Genomic DNA, 17,857 nt, shown 5'->3' with positions numbered 1-17,857 from the left:
CCGACCCCTGGGGCACTCCACTTGACACCGGCTGCCAACTAGACATGGAGCCATTGATCACTACCCATTGAGCCCGACAATCTAGCCAACTTTCTACCCACCTTATAGTGCATTCATCCAGCCCATATTTCCTTAACTTGCTGACAAGAATACTGTGTGAGACCGTGTCAAAAGTTTTGCTAAAGTCAAGATACAATACATCCACTGCTTTCCCTTCATCCACAGAACCAGTAATCTCATCATAGAAGGCGATTAGATTAGTCAGGCATGACCTTCCCTTGGTGAATCCATGCTGAGTCAACACGGCTTTTGTGAAGGGAAATCATGCCTCGCCGATCTACTAGAATTCTCTGAGGGGGGTCAACAAGCATGTGGACAAGGAAGATCCAGTCAATATAGTATTCTTGAACTTTCAGAAAGCCTTTGACATGGTCCCTCACCAAAGACTCTTATGCAAACTAAGTCATGGGATAAGAGGGAAGGTCCTGTCATGGGTCAGTAAGTGGTTAAAAGACAGGAAACAACGGGTAGGAATACGCAGTCAGTTTTCTCAATGGAGAGAGATAAATATTGGGGTCCCCCAAGGATATGTTCTGGAACCTGTACTATGCAAGGAGTACTAGTGGCACCTTAGAGACTAACCAATTTATTTGAGCATAAGCTTTCGTGAGCTACAGGTCACTTCACTTAGTCTCTAAGGCGCCACAAATACTCTTTTTCTTTTTGCGAATACAGACTAACACGACTGCTACTCTGAAACCTGTACCATTCAAGATATTCATAAATTATCTGCAAAGGGTGTAACCAGAGAGGTGGTCCTGATGATAAAATATTACTCAAGATAGGTAAGTCCAAAACTGACTGTGAAGACTTACAAAGAGATCTCACAAAACTGGGTGACCAGACAACAAAATGGCAAATGAAATTCAATGTTGATAAGTACAAAGTAATGCACATTTGAAAACATAATCCCAACTATATACACAAAAGGATTGGGTCTAAATTAGCTGTTACCATTCAAGAAAGAAATCTTGGAGTCATCATGGATAGTTCTCTGAAAATATCATAGAATCATAAAATATCAGGGTTGGAGGGAAGCTCAGGAGGTCATCTAGTCCAACCCCCTGCTCAAAGCAGGACCAATCCCCAACTAAATCATCCCAGCCAGGGCTTTGTCAAGCTTGACCTTAAAAACCTCTAAGGAAGGAGATTCTACCACCTCCCTAGGTAACCCATTCCAGTGCTTCACCACCCTCCTAGTGAAAAAGTTTTTCCTAATATCCAACCTAAACCTCCCCCACTGCAACTTGAGACCATTACTCCTCATTCTGTCATCTGCTACCACTGAGAACAGTCTAGAGCCATCCTCTTTGGAACCCCCTTTCAGGTAGTTGAAAGCAGCTATCAAATCCCGCCTCATTCTTCTCTTCTGCAGACTAAATAATCCCAGTTCCCTCAGCCTCTCCTCATAAATCGTGTGCTCCAGCCCCCTAATCATTTTGTTGCCCTCGGCTGGACTCTTTCCAATTTTTCCACATCCTTCTTGTAGTGTGGGGCCCAAAACTGGACACAGTACTCCAGATGAGGCCTCACCAATGTCGAATAGAGGGGAACGATCACCTCCCTCGATCTGCTGGCAATGCCCCTACTTATACATCCCAAAATGCCATTGGATTTCTTGGCAACAAGGGCACACTGTTGACTCATATCCAGCTTCTCATCCACTGTAACCCCTAGGTCCTTTTCTGCAGAACTGCTGCCTAGCTGTTCAGTCCCCAGTCTGTAGCAGTGCATGGGATTCTTCCATCCTAAGTGCAGGACTCTGTACTTGTCCTTGTTGACGCTCATCAGATTTCTTTTGGCTCAATCCTTTAATTTGTCTAGGTCCCTCTGTATCCTATCCCTATCCTCCAGCGTATCTACCTCTCCTCCCAGTTTAGTGTCATCTGCAAACTTGCTGAGGGTGCAATCCACACCATCTTCCAGATCATTAATGAAGATATTGAATATCCACTCAGTGTGCAGCAGTAGTCAAAAAAGCGAACAGACTGTTAGGAACCATTAGGAAAAGGTTATAGAAAATAGGACAGAAAATATAATGCCTCTATATAAATCCATAGTACGCCCACACCTTGAATACTGTGTGCAGTTCCGATTTCCCCTTCTCAAAAAAAGGTACAGTAGAATTGGAAAAAGTACAGAGAAGGAAAACAAAAATGATGAGGGGTATGGAACAGCTTCCAGATGAGGAGAGATTAAAAAGAATGGGACCGTTCATTTTAGGAAAGAAACAACTAAGGGGGGATACGATAAAATCATGACGGGTGTGGAGAAAGTGAATAAGGAAGTGTTTTTTATCCCTCACATAACACAAGAACCAGGGCTCACCCAATGAAATTAATAGGCAGCAGGTTAAAAACAAACAGAAGGCAGTACTTCTTCACACAACACACAGTCAACCTGTAAAACTCATTGCTAGGGAATGCTGTGAAGGCCAAAAGTGTAAGTGGGTTTTAAAAAAAATTAGATAAGTTCCTGGAGGAGAGGCCCATCAATGGCTATTAGCCAAGATGATCAGGGATGCAACACCATTCTCTGGCTGTCCCTGAACCTCTGACTGCCAGAAGCTGGGAGTGGATGACAGGGGATGGATCACTCGATAATTACCCTGTTCTGTTCATTCCCTCGGCAGCACCTGGCACTGGCCACTGTTGATGACAGGATCCTGGGTTAGCTGGACCATTGGTCTGAGCAAGTATGGCCATTCTTACATTCTTGTGTCACATGATTATCATGATGCCAAATGAGAGTTTAATAATGAAGGCAGAAGAGTGCTCGGATAACAAAGTTCTTTATTTGCTGGCCGGCAATAGGCACTGCATGGACTGGCAGCCCTGGACATTAAAGACCCCGGCCAAACCAGTGCAGCACTGACAGAGACAGGGCCAGCTTCCTCTTTGAGGCCCTGCCAACCCCCTGACAGGAAGAACCCAGCTCCAGGGGCAGGGAGTACATCAGTCTCCAGGGCCCAGTCAGCCTTTGGCTTCTCTTATCCTACAAGGGAGCCCACTGGCTCCTACTATGACTCCAATCACTGCGATGCGGATACAGGCTCCCTGGGCTGGGACTCCCTTGCACAGGGTGAATGAGTTCTGCCAACTTCTGATTAAGCTTCTCTTTGCCTCCCCATAGGCTTGCAGAGTCCCACCCCCAGCCCCCCAGAAGCCTCCAAAATGAATCATTTCCTAGTACAATCCGGAGCTGATCCGCATACACCAAACAAGGGGGGGGGGAAGTCCTGTATTAGATGTCCAAGGGGTACCCAAGCAAAGTGGCTGAAGAAGGCTCAGTGGAGGATCTCCCCCAGCTAGCACTCCATGCCGTCGCCTGTCTCTTCCAACGCTGTCCCACGGGCGTTGGCGAGGCTCTGGGCTACAGCAGAGGCTCTGGCTCATACTGCTTTTCCGTCGCCGTGTAAAAATCCTCAAGGATGGACTGCAGGTACTCAAAGGTGGGCCTGTCCTCTGGCTTGCTCCTCCAGCACCTGACTATGATGCTGTAGAGTTCTGTGGGGCAACCGTCCGGGCATGGCATGCGATAGCCCCGCTCCAGGTTCCGAATGACCTCGGGGTTGGTCATGCCTAGAACAAAACACACCCCCAAACCTGAGTGTGAGTTCACCACAGATGGGTGTCTAGGTGCCAGGAGAGGAAAGCACCGCTTTAAAGCTGCAGAGCGTCATGGCAGCTGCTGAGGCCAGGCCCCACGCCCCAGGCTAGAGCTCACCGGCTACTTGTTATTATTGACATGACAGTAGCTCCTAGATCAGGACTACATTGCATTAGGCACAGGAGCTGCCTCAATAATCTCACAGGCAGGGTACATCTACACTGCAATCAAGGGGAGTGACTGTCGCTCATCAATACACACCCAAGCTAGCTTCAGTCTCGCTAGCTCGGGTCCAGCGATGCCATGGCAGTGTGGGCTTAATGGTGGGCTGGCCACCTGAGTAATTACCCAGGGTCCCAGGTGGGTGTGTACTGCCCAGGCTGCTGCAACTTCACTGCGCCAATATCTGAGCTAGCTGGATTAAATCTCGCTTGAGTCCAGCATCTCTGTCCAGCGTCCTCCTCCAGGACTTACCCTAGCCTGTGTGCCAGGCCGAGGCCCCAAAGGGAGGTCTGTCTATAAAACCTCCAATAAGGACCTCCCCTTAACAGAGGGATGGAGTCAAAAGAACCCTAGGATCTACAAAATAATCAAACCAGGAAGGGGAGGGTGGTTAAAGGGTCAAAATAAGGGCCCCAGAGGGGGATGCTGAGCAGAGAACCCTGGACAGAGCCCACTGCTCCAAGGAGGCAGAGGAAGCTACCCAGAGGAACTCTTCATGGATGCATGAAAGAGCAAGGAATGGTCACAGAGAACCCCACCCAGCTTCCTGCTCTTGGAGCAATGCCAGACAGAGAGCCTGACAGAATGCCATCCTCTCCAGCTGCACAACAAACCCAGCATGGGCGGTAGCTCGGCAGCTTTCCCCCTCCATTCCCAGCACTTACCTTCCATCACCATCCCTTGGAGCCAGAGAGCCATCTGGGTTCCTGGACCAGTCCCAGCCCTTAGCTTCCCTACAGAGTTTGCCAGCAGGGACACACCTAGGCTAAGCTGGCTGGTTTTGTGCCATAGATTGCTGCCCAGTGGGAACTGGATTGCAACCACCAAACACGTTCCACCTAGGCCACCAAACAGCCTACACATTGCAATGACTTTGTGGTCCTGATTCAGCAAAGCACTCAAGTACTGAGCAGTTCCATCCACTTAAATTTAAGCACCTGCTTAAGTGCTTTGCTGACTCGGGGCCTCGGCAGGAGTCAAGCAAGTAACCTACTACAAAGGTAAAAGACTCCATATCCCATGGCTGATCCCCTGAGCAATAATCCTCATAGCTTTTGGAGCAGCAGTTTCAGTGGGAATCATGATGCACTCCAGAGTAAACAGGAGGGAAGTCTGTATTCCCAAGGGACCATACCTGGATAAGGGGTCCTGCCGTAGGTTATAATTTCTGTTAGAAGAATCCCAAATGACCAGACGTCAGATTTGATTGTGAAAATCCCAAAGTTAATTGCCTCTGGCGCTGTCCATTTAATAGGGAATTTGGCACCTGTCAGGAAGAAATAAATTTTAGAAAGGACATTAATGTGTAGTGTCTTCCTGGATTCATGCTTTGCACAGGCTGCTCAAGAGTGTTGGTCTCCTAAAGGTCTTATCTGGATGTTGGGTACTGCCAATTGCACGCTGGGGCTCATACAGTCTTTGTTTAAAGTACAACAGAATCAAGATGATGTATCATAGGATGGACCAGTTCCTGTCTTTTTCCTTCATTATTCCATCCTTGCCTGTGTAGTTTTATTTTGCTCTCTCTGGTTCTACTTTACAAAACAATGAATGATCTATAACCTTAAAAAGCAGGTGCAAGTTAAGATGAAAAGGTCATCAAATGCATCATAAATCACATGTAGCATGCAAACCACACATACATGATATGAACGTTACAGAGAATGAGCAATGGCCAACAGAAGAAAAGAACGTCTTGTAATTACGCTAATAAAGTGACAGGTTTCAGAGTAACAGCCGTGTTAGTCTGTATTCGCAAAAAGAAAAGGAGTACTTGTGGCACCTTAGAGACTAACCAATTTATTTGAGCATAAGCTTTCGTGAGCTACAATTTATGCTCAGATAAATTGGTTAGTCTCTAAGGTGCCACAAGTATTCCTTTTCTTTTTACTAATAAAGTGAAAAGTTAAAAGGATCAAAGGCTTAGAAGACCATTTTTTGTATTATCCATGGATTTAATAGATATTGGCTTTCAAAATACTTGCCATAAGTATCACTTCCTACAATAATATTTTAGAGATAGAACCCAGGATTTTCAGGACCAAAGCACAGGCTGCAACCATTTGTGCTAAAGGAATAATGTTATAAACTGACAGCATTTGTAGGTTTTTACCTTCTATATGGCCTAACCATTAGTGGAGGGCACGGTGCATTCAGACAGCGATTAATATCTTTGTAATGATCTCCCGACCATGAGTAATCAGTGGGGCAACAATCCATAGGCAGCACATAATGGAGGCTTAGCCTCCCCAAACCTCTTGCCACCGGGGGGGTGGCGGAGGACAGTGGCGGATTTGGACCCCCTGAAAAATCTCCCCCCGCCACAGCCCTGGGGCTGGAGGAGCTCTTGCTTGGGCTGCGGTGGGGGCACAAAGCTTTTCTGGTCTCAGGGCCACAGCAGAGGGGGGAGCAAGTGGGGGGCGCGGCCTCAGGGGGAAGAGGCGGAGTGGGGCTGGAAGGAGGCTGTGGGCAGAATGGGGGCGGGGCCACGAGGGAAGCGACAGAATGGGGGCGGTGCTCCAGGCCTGGAGCTCCAGTCAGGGCAGAGAACTCCGCTGCAGTCCCAACCGAGGCTGAGAGCTCGATCCTGGCTGGGCCTGAGCTCTCAGCCCCCCCGCCTTGGCCAGGGCCATGGGGTGGGGGGGCTGAGAGCAGTGAGTGGGTGTGTGGCCTCAGCCAGAAGAGGCAGGGCAGGGGACTAGCCTCCCCAAGGAGAAGCTTCGCTCACCGCCCATGCTAGAATCCAAGACCTTTAGCACAAAAACACAAGCCTCTGCCACTTCAAGTAAAGCAGTAACTCCCTTAGAGGCCAGCGGTAGTAGGATTTTATCTTTTATGCAGATCAGCCACTAGAGAGGGACACAGTATTTAGCCAGTGTGCTACAGAGGGTGTAGAGAAATGTAAATATACACCTCTACCCAGATATAACACGATCCGATATAACACAAATTCGGATATAACGTGGTAAAGTAGTGCTCCAGGGGGGTGGGGCTGCACGCTCCAATGGATCAAAGCAAGTTCGATATAACGCGGTTTCACCTATAACGTGGTAAGATTTTTTGGCTCCCGAGGACAGTGTTATATCGGGGTAGAGGTGTATGTAAATTTTAAAAATATATCTGAAAATCTGTCCCACCTTTATTTACCTGGAAAAACCTGAGTTCAGGGTTCTGTGTCTCTCCTAGCATCAGATCAGCATAAGCCCACAATTCAGGTTTTATTAAGGACAAAACAACCCAATATAAACTAAATATTTTAATGATTTTGATGAAAACAGAATTTTTATTTAAATCCCTCCCTGAAATCCTGCAAACCCAAACACAATGGGCACAGTATCAAAAATCAAACCCAACACAAAACATTTCAGTTGAAGTGAAACATTTTGCGGTGGGGGGATTTTGAAATGTTCGCGTTTCATTGCGAATCAAAAGACAGGTGTATTTTGAAATATCAAAATCCTTCACCAAATGGAATCATCATGCTCCAGCCAGCTCTATGGGAGACCAAATGAAACTTAAAAAATGTCTGTTTTGTTTCCCGTATACCATATAAAGCCTCGTAGCAAGTTGAATGAATCTCTCTCATAACCAACATCTTGGTAGCTGAAGAATACTATAGCCGAGTAAACTGTATTTTGCTGTGTGCCAGTCGGGTGTGGATAGACAGATGAGTGAATTGAACCGCCAAGCTCAATGACCCTTTGGTGCCCACATTCTATTAGTCCCACATATTACCATAGCAGAGACCCAAACTGGGAGCTTTGTTCAGGGCACTGGCTCTATCAGTTGATTCAAAACGCAGCTTCATATGAGCTGAACCAGCTAGAAGTTGCTCTTTGCATAGCTTTTTATAGAGACACTCCCTCACTCACAAGAGCCACTAACAGAACCACAGCGTTACTCAGATATGTCTCCAAACTTGTGGGGATGGGAGTTAAAAATCCAAATTTTGTCAATTGTCCTTGGCTTTTACACCTGGCCACACCAAAACCCTGAGTCAGAATGGAGGCCGTGTTTGAAATCTGGATCCACACCAAATTTTGCAGTTCAAGCCCATTTCTTACTGTTTCACTGTATATTCATCATTGCGGTATGCAGATATAGGCAAAGTGTTCATTTCCCTACAAAGACCCCAGTTCAGGGTCCAGCATCAGGGAGGTTGAGTTTATCCAGTAGCAGAGCCAGAGATCTTAGCATGAATCCATAGGATGTCCCTGTATCTATGGTATTCTACTCCATAAGAACATAAAAACGGCCATACTTGGTCAGACCAAAGGTCCATCTAGCCCAGTATCCCGTCTGCCGACAGTGGCCAATGCCAGGTGCTCCAGAGGGAATGAACAGAAGAGGTAATCATCAAGTGATCCAGTCCCTGTCACCCATTCCCAGCTTCTGGCAAACAGAGGCAAGGGACACCATCCCTGCCCATCCTGGCTAATAGCCATTGATGGACCTATTCTCCATGAATTTATATAGTTCTTTTTTGAACCCTGTTACAGTCTCCAACGTTAAATTCCCTCTGTTTGGATGTGGAATTGTGTGAAGGAGAAATGCAAGCTGCAAATGTAACTGGACTTCTTCAGCTAGGTTCTTCCCTACAGCACCATGAGTGGAACCTACCTTCTTGAGCCAGGTACTCATTTTCTATTATCCTGGCCAGGCCAAAATCAGCAACTTTACAGCAGAGCGTCTCTGAGACGAGGATGTTGGCTGCTCTCAGGTCTCTGTGGATAGAGTTCATTCTCTCGATGTATGCCATTCCTTCTGCAACCTAGGAGAGCAGAGATGGACACAGCATTTACCACAAGAATATTCAAATAAGTCTCCTGGTTACTAGACATTAAAGATGGAAAAGACCTTGTCCGTCCCCTCCCTGACACAAGACTGTACTATTATTCCATGTATTATGGTAGCACCTACCGGCTCCAACTGAGAGAAGCGTCAGACTGCTCTCAGTGCTGTATGTACACATAGTAAGAGACAATCCCTGCCTCAAAGAGTTTAGACAAGACAAAGTGTGGCAGAAAGGAAGGGTTGTTCTTGCCATTTTACAGATGGGGAAATGAGGCACAGAGAGATGAAGAGACTCGGCCACAGGACATCTGTGGGAGAAGCAGAAACTAAGCCCAGATCTTCCGATTCCAAGGCTCAGACACAAGACCATCTCTGATCCCCTACATCTTGGAGTTTAGTTGAAAATATTGCAGATTAAATAAAAAAAATGCTTCCCGTTTTTCAGTCACAGTATTTTAAATTTAAGATGATCAACAGTAAATGATCATTAATAATCTTATCCATTCACCTCTTCTGTACCGTGTGGACTTGTATTTTGTTTGCTCGTGCCTGACACTATGGATGACTCAGGAGGCAATGAAGATCCTGCATGAGCAGCCAAGCAGTATAGATAAGCATAAAACCCATAACTCACTGAAAGACCAATGGAAGCTGTATCCTAGAGCATTAATATGAGGGGAATGTGTTAGCATTCTGAGCCAAGCCCCAGACCCTGCTCAAGTCCCTCTAGAAACACTCCCTGAACTGAGCTAACTTGTATATAATTTGCTTATTATTGTTTTTGTTCCCTTGCTTCTGACACCTGGTCTCTGTAGATGCCTTAGAGCAAGGGACCAGTGTTTGGAAGCATCTAACACACGATAAGCTCTCCTGTAAATAAGAGAGATTTAGCAAGTTTTAGGGTTTGGGGCCTTTGCGGAAGCAGGGAGCTTTGAAGGGGATTTGAAAAGTGACAAGTTCAGATTTAGCCCAGACACTAATCAGGACCATAGATGGATGAGTATAAGCCCTGGCAAGAAGGCCGAGCACCAGTTTGGGTTTTCACACGCCCTGAGGCTAGGGCATTACAATTTTCCACCCACTAAGATTCTCATCAGCTTCTTGCTTACATGTGGTTTTAAACAGGATACTAACATGTACTTTCCAAATATGTATTTCACCTTCTATCAACACCCTTCAAGCTCGAGTGCTGCTTGCCTCAGTGGAAAATGGAAGAATTGATGTCACTTCCTGTCCTGATGTTAATGAGATAGCACTAGACCGATGGTTTCCTTTCAGCATGTGTGTGCATCCGAGTGTGTGTGTGTGAGACTGACCACAGGATGAATTCGGTACACCCAACACTTTCTAATTTTAACTACAGCTGATGCTATTGGCTGCAAATTGCGTCTGAAGGGTCAAGTTACCTTGGGACACGATGTATTCAAAACACCACGAGTAAATATGTTGTGAAAAAGCATGACTGGCTTTACATCAGCCCCCATCCAGAAACAGCTAGTGATTAACTGAAGCCCAGCATTTGGGGTTCGGGCAGCTCAGGATCTGCACCAGGCCTGCAATGGCTCAGGCGTGTGCAGCGTGAAGGGATGCAAAAAATTCCCATGCAGCTCCTGCAGTGGCTTGGCTCGCTGAAGCCTCCTTTAGGTGCATGTGATAGATTTGCTGTCTTCAGGCTGCATGATCCCAACATTCTGTGGCCTGTGCTGAAATCCTCTGGCCTGTGCTATGCAAGAGGCAAGACTAGATGATCATAATGGTCCCTTCTGGGCTTAAAATCTACCAGCTTCTGCTATGCTGGGTACACACACAGCAAGTCCAGCCATTGGAATGCGTTTTGTCAGCCCTTGTGCCTGGCAGGGGACATTCTCCACTTTATACATGGGCCATAGGAGGGACCAGACTGTAGGAACTTCAATGGGGATTTATGAGGCTAACAGCGCAAGCCTCCTACTTCCCTCTATTTGGAGATTACACCAAAGATTCAGTAGTTTGAGATTCCTCTGCTTAACAGAGAACAGGGCCTGTGACTAGAAACAGACCGAGTTGCCCACTCGGGTGGGATTTTCACAGAAGCATCCGTAAGCATTCCTTCAGCAGCATCCCTAAGTGCTTTAGAGACACACGCTTGTGTAATGGCAAGTATCAGTGCCATGCCTTTGGGCAGCAAGGAAAGAGTTAATGCAGCAAGGAAAGAGTTAAGAGCTAGGTTGAATGCCACCTCTGCAAAGGGCCAAGAACACTGGGAGCACTTGGAGCCCAGAGCACTGGGGTTCTGAGGGCAGCTGGACAGATGCTCCACCTGCAGGAAAGGGCCCCTGACTCCTATGCTAAGTGGCTGGGCCAGGAGTAGGAGGATGATCAGCCTAAATATGCTGATTTGCAGGCAATGTGTTTGTTTCTTTAGAGGGGACTGGCTAGAACAAGCCACTCTCATATTCCTTTGGGCTGGGCTACTGAGAGCCCCAACGTTCTGTTGTTAAACTAAGAATCCCTTCACTAGAGGGCAGTTTTAGATGACGGGGCCTCTTGCTGCTTGCAAGGGGAGGGACAAAAGATTCCTTCTTCGAATTCCAAGTCAAGGTTTGGCGAGAGTCTTGAAAGGGAAGGAATTTGCTTAGGGAAGGATCTAGCCGTAGATCATCCAGCCTGGAGGTCTTGACATCCCAGACTCTCAAAGTGCTTTACAAGTGTTCTGCTGAGGTCAAGCATGGATGAAACAATGCATGCTGGGACCTGGGGTCACTGCAGTCCACACCACCACAGTGAAGATAACAGTGGCTGATGGCTTCACTGTGGAATTCTCTAGCCCACATTTGACCTGGGGCCATAGGCACCGACTCCGTGGGTGCTCCGGGGCTGGAGCACCCATGGGGAAAAATTGATGGGTGCTCTGCACCCACCAGAAGCTCCCCGCCCCCTAGCCCCAGCTCGCCTCTGCTCCACCTCCTCTCCTGAGCATGCCGTGTCCCCACATCTCCCGCCTCCCTCCCAGGCCTTGGCGCAGTGAAACAGCTGTTTCGCGGCAGCAAGCGCTGGGAGGAGGGGGAACGTGGCATGCTCCGGGAAGAGGCAGGGCCGGAGCAGGGATTTGGAGAAGGGGTCCAACAGGGACAGGGAGGGGGCAGAGTTGGGGTGGAGACTTTGGGGAACGGGTTGGAATGGGGGTGGGGCAGGGCTGGGGTTGGGGTGGGGCTGGGGGTTGAGCACCCACTGGCGCCCACAAAAGTTGGCACCTATGCCGGGGGCTGCACTTTGGTCTCTCCAGATTAGAGCTGGCTGAATTTTTTTGGATTAATAGTTTATTAGTTTATTAGTAGAAAAATTCAGTTTCGGGTCGACCAAAACTATTTGTGAATTCGGGTCAAATTTAATGGATAGCTTTGGCTGATTTTTTCTTTTTTGAAAAAGTTGGAACGTTTCGACCTTTTCTAAATGAACCATTTCAACTTTTTGTTTTGAAACAACACTTCCTTTCAAAATTTAGCTAGCTTTAGTTCCAAAAAACAAAGAAAACAAACAAACCAAAGGGTAAAAAACATCCAGAAAAGAAACAAAATAGAATGAATCCCCCTCCCCCGCTCCATCCCAAATTTCTGGTCAAACAAAACATTTTGTTCAACCGGAAATAATTTTTTTTTCATTTGTTTGTTTCAGTAAGAAAAACCAAAAATGTTTGGGTTTGGGTCTACCAGCAACAATTCCCCCTTCCCCGCCTCCCAATATTTTGATTCGGTGGCCAAATTGAAAAAAAATCATTTATTTGCTCAGCTCTGCTCCTGATATGGAATTTTTCTCTCTCTTCCCTACAAACTCATTGGGCCAAATTCCCTGGTGTAACCCCCAACTGAAGTGAGTGGAGTTACCTGAGGGATAAATTTGGTCGGTTGTGTTTCTCTTCAGGAATTTAAAACTAACCACTGATTATTTCCTTCAAGTTATAAAAAATAGAAACAACTTCTAATGACTGAGTCTGCAGCTGCTCCCCTTAAGCTATTACGGATATCAAAGGTAGGGCAGCAGACCAGATTTTATCACTAGTGAAGAGGAAAAGAACTGTTACACCATTCACGGGAGGTATAAAAATAGCTAATAGGGCTGCTTCTTAACGATATTTCAGTATTTTTGCTTCTGGGTAAATGAAAAGCAGATGCTTCTGCCATATCAGATAGCACCTCCTCAGAAATACACATTTCCAGGTATTTTATTCATTTAAAAACAAATATGAATTGTGGCTGGATTCTGCAGTACCTTGGAAAAGAGACTTGTTAAATACAGCATAACTGAAAATGACTGTCAAGTTAGCTCATCACCACCAAAGAGAGGAATGGTGGCCATGTGGCTAAGGAATTGCATTGGGCGCCAAGAGCACTGGGTTCTAATCTCAGCTCTGACCTTGGATAGCGCCTCAGTCCGGCTTTCTAAAATACTCAATGCCAGTCTAGCTCTTCTCCTGTGGAAATCAATGACAAAGCTCATATTGATTCCACCAGGAGCAGCGTTGCGGGCTTCTGAAAATCCCCAGCTTTATGGGTAAACGTGGGCAAGACCCTGCAGCTGAGTTTCTCCACCTGTATAATCTGATGAAGTGAGCTGTAGCTCACGAAAGCTCATGCTCAAATAAATTGGTTAGTCTCTAAGGTGCCACAAGTCCTCCTTTTCTTTTTGCGAATACAGACTAACACGGCTGCTACTCTGAAACCTATTAACGTGCTTATGTACCTCCAAAGAAGTTGTGAAGCTACACTGGTTAATGTTTGCAAAAAAACATCTCCAGATCCTCAGATGCAGGACACAGTGGTCATATTACAACAATAAGCGCTGCCTAACGTTAGGCATCTCAGTGCATATTAATCCCCCTAATTTATGTTGCCTTATCTTCAGAGGGGCTGAGCATCCATTACTCCCAATCAAGTCAACCAGAACTGGAGGTGCTCAGCACCTCTGAAAACCAGATTCTCTTCTTGCCTGTGTCCCTACACATGGTAGATCACTGTTGCTCCAGAGCAGGACCATCTCTTACTAAAGCCGTCTGGAGAAAAGAGAAAAGACTGCCTTCCGTATTACACAGAGTGCTAGGAAAAGGACCACCATGTGAGGTGTCAGATGATGCTGATGATGGGCTGACATTCCCATCGGTACTGCAGGTGAAGGGAGGAACCCCTGGCTATTACATCTGGAAGTTCACAGAGTCATAGATTCTAAGGCCAGAAGGGAACATTTTGATCATCCAGTCTGACATCCTGCGTAGCACGGACCATAGAACTTTCCTGAATTAATTCCTGCTTCAAGTCCAATAACTGTTACAAGGCTTTTAGAAAATATTCAGTCTTGATTTAAAAATTACCAGTCATGGAGAATCTATCCCCCAGCCCTTGGTAAGTTGCTCCAGTGGGCAATTACCCTCAAAAATGTTAAAAAATGCACATTATTTCTAGTCTGAATTTATCTAACCTCAACTTCCAGCCATTGGTTACTGTTATACCTTTATCTGATAGATTGAAGAGCTCTCTATTATCAAATTTCAGTTCCCAGTATAAATATCTATAGATGGTGATCAAGTCACCCCTGAACCTTCTCTTGGATAAGCTAAATAGATTGCAAAAAGAAAAGGAGTCCTTGTGGCACCTTAGAGACTAACCAATTTATTTGAGCATGAGCTTTCGTGAGCTACAGCTCACTTCATGAAGTGAGCTGTAGCTCACGAAAGCTCATGCTCAAATAAATTGGTTAGTCTCTAAGGTGCCACAAGGACTCCTTTTCTTTTTGCAAATACAGACTAACACGGCTGTTACTCTGAAACCTAAATAGATTGAACTCTTTGAGTCCACCACTATAAGGAATATTTTCCAATCTTTTAATCATGTTCATGGCTCTTCTCTGAACCCTCTCCAATAATATGTATCCCCTTTGCATCTGCAAACATGTCATCTTGGATAACATTGCACCGTCTTTCAAACATTCATTCTGGTGTCTCTGACTACAGACCTGGGCTGACATGTCAATGAGTTTTGGGAGATTTAGTTGGCATCCATCCTCTGTCTTCAAGAAATCCAACAAGCACCCTGTAAAAGAGGAGACACACAGTGCTCTCTGGATGATATGATTTGAGTGAAAGTTGCACATTAGGTCCACGTCCTTCTCTAGCCAGTGTTATCCAACCTGTCTACAGCTTTTTTACTTCTGGGAAGATCTCGGGAACTTCACTGCCTCTATCAAGTGCACCAGAGTCAGAGTGAAAACACCCACTTCGCTTCATATTTTGTACAGAGCTCTTTGCAAAGCCCATAGGATTCTTTACGCCACCCACTGATCAGCTGTTTGGTGGCAGGCAGGAAGCACCGGGGGTGGAGGGAGGGTGGGGTGTGCTCAGGGGAGGGAAGAGGTGGGGCCTTAGGGAGGGGGCGGAGCTTCAGGGCGGAGCAGGGCTGGAGCACCCACCCAGAAAAATGAAAGTCAGCACCTGGGGCATTGTCCCCTACATTACCTGTTGCAGGCATGGGATTTTCACAAATCCTAAGCACTGGCCTAACCTTTGAAACTCAGCCAAAAATGTCTAATGAATAAAGCCCGGGGAGGCTCTTTACCGTTGGCCATGTACTCTGTCACAATGTAGATTGGCTGTTTGGTGACTACTGCATGCAGCCGGACCAGTTTGTCATGCTGGAGCATCTTCATCAAGTTTGCCTCAGCCAGGAAGGCATCGGGAGGCATGGAGCCCTCCTTTAGGGTCTTCACAGCCACCTTCACACTGTTCTTATAATAGCCTGCAGCAAAAGAGAAAGGATGGTCCAATGGTTAAGGTACTAGCCCGGGACATAGGAGAAACAGGTTCAGTTCCTTTCTCTGCCACAGCTTTCCTGTGTGAGGAGCAAGTCAATCGAAGTTTGGAGCCTCACTACCTCTGAAGCTCTGTGGCGCAGTTCCCCACTTGTACAATGGGATAATAGGCCTTCCCTATCTCACAGGAGTGTTATGAGAGTAAATACATTAAAGATTACAAGATGCTCAGTTACTTCATAGACTTTAAGGTCAGAACAGACCATCATGATCATCTAGTCTGACCTCCTGCACATTGCAGGCCACAGAACCTCACTCCTGTAATAGACCCTGTAACCTCTGGCTGAGTCACTGAAGTCCTCAAATCATGGTTTAAAGACTTCAAGTTACAGAGAATCCACAATTTATACTAGTTTAAACCTGCAAGCGACCCATGCTCCATGCTGCAGACATGGTGCAGAGGAAGGAGAAAACCCCCCAGGGTCTCAGCCAATCTGACCTGGGAGAAAATTCTTTCGCAATCAGTAAAACCCTGAGCATGTGGGCAAGACCCACCAGGCAGATACCTGGGAAAGAATTCTCTGTAGTTACTTGGAGCCCTCCACATCTAGTGTCCCATCTTCAGTGATCGGGGTGGGGGTCATCTACCTTAGATAGAAAACTAACAGCAAGAAGCCCTACTGTGTAGAGGTTCCAGGAAGGGGTGGTGGAGAGTAGAGGCAGCTGGGTACACACTAGGAACTGGGGAAACAGACCACAGCGCACTGGTGGGGGGTGCTGGAGTGGTGGAGACGATGGCCCATATAAGCACTCTTTTCAGCCAGTCTGTAAGAGGAATTCATGCCTCTGGGGAGTAGGTAACCTTGGAAGGAGTTTGGAGGCTATTCCAGAGGGTGGTATCCTCAGAATGGAAGAGGCAGGGGATCCCAGGCAATGTTTCTGTGTCTCTCTTTTCCATGCTGGGGATGGGGGGCAGGGGGAAGGAGCCCTTGTGGGTTCTGCTCTGGAGGAGCTGAGCAGTAAAGCGTTGGGTGGTGTGAGGTTATTGAATTCCTGGCAAGAGGAACAAGAAGTGGTAAAGCTGAGGGCAGATGGCAATCAGGTGCCTGACAGCACACAGGGCCCTGAAGGCTGTTCCACGGCTGAGAATGGATGGAAGGGATGTCACCACCATCTGGATAAACATGGCTTATTACAGAATCATGAGTGTTCCACGGGAAGGAGACAGACCAGGGCCTCCAGTCCACTCCCCTTCCCCTGGCAATGCGGGATCATCCCCTATGGCAGCAGTTCTCCACCAGGTGTCAGGTTTCAAGGGGGCTGCCAAGCAGGGCCGTCATTAGACTCGCTAGGGCCCTGGGCAGAAAGCCAAAGCCCCATTACGTGGTGCTGAAGCCTGGGACCCTGAGCCCGCCACCCAGGGCTGAAGCCGAAGCCTGAGCAATGTAGCTTCGTGGGGGCCCCTGTGGAGTGGAGTCCTGGGCAATTGCCCCGCTTGCTACCCCCTAACACCGGCCCTGGCTTTTATATGCAGAAAACAAGTTGTTGTGGCACAGGTGGGCTGAGGAGTTTTTAGAGCATGTTGGGATGGCTCAGAAAGAAAATGATTACCATAGAATATCAAGGGTTGGAAGGGACACCTCAGGAGGTCATCTAGTCCAACCCCCTGCTCAAAGGGGAACCAGTCCCCAATTTTTGCCCCAGATCCCTAAATGGCCCCCTCAAGAATCGAACTCACAATGCTGGGTTTAGCAGGCCCATGCTCAAACCACTGAACTATCCCTCTGCCCCTGCCCCGTGACATATTCTCAGGACCTTTCTGTGGTCTGCTTTTAAGCCACTTGAATAATGTGGCTCCCACCACTCCCCATGAGACGGCTCCCCAACATAACAGACCCCCACTGCTAGGAAATGTTCTCCTCATATACGGCCTTCATTTCCTTTGCCATGTCATCCCATTTCTCAGCTATCTTGCTATGCCCCTCACCGTGGTATCTGAATCCGTAATTAAAGGAGCTGGGACTTTGCACATGCAGTCAAGTCTTCTGCACAGTGCTGGCCAAAACTGCAATCCCTGCACTCTCCTGGGAGCAATCAACCACAAAGGGGTGAAAGAGGAGGAGGAGTTAAGCTCCAGCTGCTCCCCACGCTGACCAGTAATGTGTAGGAGCACAAGCTGCATCCTCTGAAGGGGGATCATGGCCCCTGTGTCTTAGGTAGGTATAGTGTCCCTCAAAGCACACAGCCTCTTGCTACTCACCCCCTGCCCTGCAAGCAGGGCTGTAACAGATGGCAATTTCCTGCAATATCTGGAATGAACTTTACTGAATTAGGTTTAATCTTATTGAATCAGGTTTCCTACCTTTGGAGTCCATTGTATTAAACATGCAATTGT

At 47.1% G+C, this 17,857-nt stretch overlaps 1 protein-coding gene across 4 annotated transcripts in view; it reads right to left on the bottom strand.

Moving 5' to 3' along the window:
* Positions 1 to 2,853: 2,853 nt before the first annotated feature.
* BLK (BLK proto-oncogene, Src family tyrosine kinase) overlaps positions 2,854 to 17,857 on the bottom strand; it is a 67,752-nt gene continuing 52,748 nt past the window's right edge. For all 4 annotated transcript variants that reach the window (XM_077812372.1, XM_077812374.1, XM_077812373.1 and 1 more), the window contains exons 9-13: positions 15,270 to 15,449; positions 14,671 to 14,747; positions 8,512 to 8,662; positions 5,027 to 5,158; positions 2,854 to 3,641 (exon numbers count right to left, since the gene is read on the bottom strand). In XM_077812372.1, the coding sequence (XP_077668498.1) occupies positions 3,433 to 3,641; positions 5,027 to 5,158; positions 8,512 to 8,662; positions 14,671 to 14,747; positions 15,270 to 15,449 (749 nt within the window). In that variant the 3' untranslated portion in view covers positions 2,854 to 3,432. The remainder of the gene's footprint in view (positions 3,642 to 5,026; positions 5,159 to 8,511; positions 8,663 to 14,670; positions 14,748 to 15,269; positions 15,450 to 17,857) is intronic.

Source organism: Eretmochelys imbricata, chromosome 3, assembly GCF_965152235.1.
Source record: "Eretmochelys imbricata isolate rEreImb1 chromosome 3, rEreImb1.hap1, whole genome shotgun sequence".
NCBI classification, from domain to species: Eukaryota; Metazoa; Chordata; order Testudines; family Cheloniidae; genus Eretmochelys; species Eretmochelys imbricata.
This window is presented reverse-complemented; position numbering and strand designations above follow the sequence as displayed.